The sequence below is a fragment of the Lolium perenne genome, chromosome 1 (assembly GCF_019359855.2).
Source record: "Lolium perenne isolate Kyuss_39 chromosome 1, Kyuss_2.0, whole genome shotgun sequence".
Taxonomy (NCBI): domain Eukaryota; kingdom Viridiplantae; phylum Streptophyta; class Magnoliopsida; order Poales; family Poaceae; genus Lolium; species Lolium perenne.
The window spans coordinates 257,780,718-257,784,777 of record NC_067244.2 but is presented as its reverse complement, the minus strand read 5'-3'; the positions used below and the strand labels follow the sequence as shown (position 1 = coordinate 257,784,777).

Genomic DNA, 4,060 nt, shown 5'->3' with positions numbered 1-4,060 from the left:
CCGGTACAAGGTCCCCCCCCCCCCCCCCACCTCTCGAAACTCAAACTCATTGAGGGTTGAGATCATTCCATACCTTTTCGTAAGTTTAATGTACCTCTTCTAAGCGATCTTAGCTTTTGATGCGTTCGAGTTTAGGAAAATGGGTTGTACTTGAGCAAACACGACTAAGTACAGAGTACAAAAAAAATGCATGATGAATTGAACGGTGCTTTACCGCGATACTTCGAATTGATAAAAAAGAAACTGTTTTATAAGACGAGGAATGACAATGGAACATTTCGATCTAGAATTTGACAACGACACTTACTTTATCGACCGGGGAGATATATGAATCTCATGTTATTTTGACCTGACGACTGCAACTTAACCTCAGAATAATTTTTCGTTTGCCATGAAGACTCACAATAATCAACTACTAGACTCGATGAATGAAATAAGGGAAATAAACCTGATGTGAACCTCAAAGGGCTCCGACCGACTCTAACACCGACATACTGTTTGAATCAACTCAATTATTCAAATCGCTCCCTCGCGCGCGCGCTCACTGCATTGCTATTCCCCCGGCAGCAACCTGCTGATGGTCGCTGCTGCTCTTGTTGATATCAGCCGGCTCGAGCAGCATGCCGGCGGCGACAGTGTTGGTTGGCGCTCCGCTCCACACCGACGCTGTGAACAGCGGCTGATCGTGCCACATGAGCGTCAGGCAGCCGGCGCTCGCCATCACGCCGAACCTGGCGCCGGAGTACTCGCGGAGCAGAGTGAGCGCCTGCCAGGTCTCCCTCGGCCCGACCGGTAACTGGGCAAACCCGGCGCGCAAGAGCCGGGCGCGCCAGAGGTTGAGCGGCTCGTGGCGCTCGACGCGGCCACTGCCCTCGCTGCAGACGATGTCGAAGATCTCCCGCTGCAGGTACGCCTCCGCTCCGAGGCTGCGGTGGTGAGGGGACCTCGCCTCCATGGAGTCGATCACGGCTGCGTAGTAGAAGAGCGCGTTGGTGAACCGCTCCACCAGCGACGACTTATTGTGGTCCGCCTCCTGCTCGACGACCGCGAACACCCTGGGCTGCATGGCGGCGACCCAGCCGAGGACGGCGTCGATGGGCGAGGGGCGGGACGTGGACGCGGCGTCCGGGTCCACGAGGAGGCGGTGGAGCTGGTAGATGGAGTTCACAGCCAGCGCCTCGCCGGGGATGATCTGGAACATCCAGGGCTGGAGCGAGTCGAGGGCGTGGCCGGTCACCGCGCGGAAGGAGAAGGGCACGTTGCAGGCGCGCGCGAACTCGGCGAGGCGGAGTCCCACCTCGTGGAGCTCGTTGCAGGATCCGTCTTCGGCGGGCGGAGGGCCGACGCCGGTGAGGCGGATGGCGGGCGGGCCGCCGGGGCGGAGGGAGAGGGTCTCGATGAGCGCTGGCCACTGCACGCCCTGCATGATGGCGAGGTCGATGATGTGCACGCGGTCGCAGCCGTCGAAGGCCCGCAGGATGGCCTGGTTGGCCATGTAGTGGGCGAACTTGAGGTAGGGCCCCGCGTCGTAGAACTGGCGGTACAGCTCTCCGGCGTGGGCCGCGGACGAGGCCGCGTCGAGCACGCCGCCGGGTAGGGTCGGTGACGCCGGGACGAGGCGGTGAGCCAACGCGAGAGCGAAATGGCTGACGACGCGTCCGATCCCGGAGGCCGCCGTGACCTTGGTGGTGAGTGCGGTGTGCGCCTCGGACAGGTTGCGGAAGGCGACCGCGTAGTCGCCCGCCTGGATGGCCTTGGCGCACGTGACGAGGAGGTGCACGAGACGGATCGCGTTGTTCTCGGCCTGCTCTTGGCGCTTCCTTGCGGCCTCAGCCTCAGCAAAGGTGGGCGGGAGCGGGACGGCGGGCACGATGGCCGTGCACATGGATGCGCCGGCGCCGTTGGTCGTCGTGGCAGCGCCGGGGGCGGACGGGAGCGGAAGTTTGCCGGCGGCGGGGTCCATACCGAAGGCGAACGGGCTGAGCTGGGGAGTACCGCGCGGGGAGTGTGAAGGACGAAGGCTGGCCGGTGTATGGTGAGCTGTGTGTGGCTGCCGCTCGCAGTTGCAGTTGTATTTGTAGAGCGGGGAGAGTACACGTGGAAGGGTAGCAGAGCGGGCGTCCGGGAAACCGTGGGTGCGGGCACAAATGGGTGGTCCCAGTTGCCATAAGCACACACCCAGATGGGCTGGGCCGCGCTGGGCCGGGCCAGGCTGGGTTTTGGGCAACCCATTCTAAAGCCCGGGCCTGGCCTGGGCCCTAAAAATAGTTTTTTGGGCTGAAAATGCCACCTTAATTTGAAAATGAATTAAAAAAATCATTACTCCTATGTAGAACACAATGTGGGATATCAAATTTTTAGGTCTTTTCGACTATGTTGTGGGCATAAGATAGGACCGGAGCCTGGCCAAGCCCGGCCCGGCCGCATGGGTTGGATATGTCCATGGTTGGTCCATGTTTTAATGGATTTGCGGCGGAATACTACCGATTTAATGTAATGATTAATTTTAATAAATTACTATATATTTTATGTATCACCATAGTCCAGCTGTCGATAATTTTTTACTACAGTGCGATTCATTTTAATAAATTATTGAAATTAATCTTTTGTCGAAAGGGGGCCGATTCCGGAAAAATATTAATGTTAGATTTCATTTTATAAATTACTGAAATTAATATGTGTCGAGCTGTCTATAATCTTTTTAAAATATAATATATTATAGCATTTTTTTCATAAATTAGTTAATTAATCTCTTTTGGAACGATTCGAAATATTTATACATTTTATTTAATAAATTTCTAGCATTAATTTACGCCGCAAATGTTGATTCTTACATTTGCAATATTGATCTTATATTTGATTATAATAAATTGGTAAAAATACTCGGTGTCGCTATCATATGAGATCATGGTCATTTCTACATGTTTAGGATAAAAAGGAAATAATAAAACAATTATTGTGGCATGTGAAAAATATTTTTCCCACTAAACGTTCAAATGTACCGAGATTACGCAAAGATATGAGAATATAGTAGGTGGGCCGTACTATGAGGTTGTACCCTCGGCAATGCCCAAGGTTATGGACTTAGGTTTTGGGAAAATGCGACGCCTAGAGATTCCGGGAGCGAGATGGCACACTATGTACCCATATTCACGTTCTCGTGGTGGAAGATCACTACATCCTGCTAGCAATCGATTATAATCATAGTTGTGTACAGGGTGCCGTCATAGCCGGAGTTGTGTTTGGTCTAATCTAATCTATATGTTGTGCGTATTGCGATATCTATGCCAAGAGAAACCATGAACCAGAATAGAAGAGCTTGCCTGGGTGCCCTTGAAGGGGTGCCCCTATCTGGCTTTACATATACAACCAGGTTAGGATTTAAAAGAGTCCTGGTCTATTACATATTGGAGATCACTTGATTGAGATTTTCTTGATTGATACTACATGTGGGTCCAGCTTGCCGAGTCTTTTTGCTAGTCCACCTTCATATTCCACCACATCGGGTATAGCAATAATTGGTACCCGAAAGGGTATGCCCATGTTAACTTGTTTATGGAAATTGCAGGTGAAACAGTTTGTTGATGGTTGCTTACAAGTATATGTTGTCTTCTATGATGATCTTATATATGTACTGATATATGAGTACACACATATATTGTGGAATGTATAAGGTTGTCACTGTTGCATGATAATAGAAGGAGGGATAGCCGGAGCTTGACAAACTGTGTCCCAAGTCTTAGATATGCACATGATATTAATTCATGGTTCATTAATGGAGGATATTATTATGGTGACTTTGAAACTTACCGATGACCTTAGGATCAATCACTAGGGGTGTATTTACACATGCTTATGGCTGCACCTATTTATGGCTTCTCCGTAGAAGAAACACTAAAAAGACTATCACTGAGATTCACTAATTGTGACAACCAAACAAATAAAATAAAAAAAATTCCTAAACACTTTCTCTCTTGAGTTACTTCACCTTATTTTTTTTTACTTTACTTGCACTAGTTTTACTTTCTGCATTTATTTTCAGCACTTTACAATTTTCTAG

At 50.2% G+C, this 4,060-nt stretch overlaps 1 protein-coding gene across 1 annotated transcript; it reads right to left on the bottom strand.

Moving 5' to 3' along the window:
* Window positions 1-541: 541 nt before the first annotated feature.
* LOC127340004 (protein SLENDER RICE1-LIKE 2-like) lies at window positions 542-1,963 on the bottom strand. The gene has a single exon (XM_051365792.1). The coding sequence runs from the start codon at window positions 1,961-1,963 to the stop codon at window positions 542-544; it is 1,422 nt and encodes a 473-aa protein (XP_051221752.1).
* Between the last annotated feature and the right edge of the window lie 2,097 nt (window positions 1,964-4,060).

What these genes read in the sequence shown, in the direction of transcription:
- LOC127340004 (XM_051365792.1), bottom strand. Translation starts at nt 1,963, where the DNA reads ATGGACCCCGCCGCCGGCAAACTTCCGCTCCCGTCCGCCCCCGGCGCT.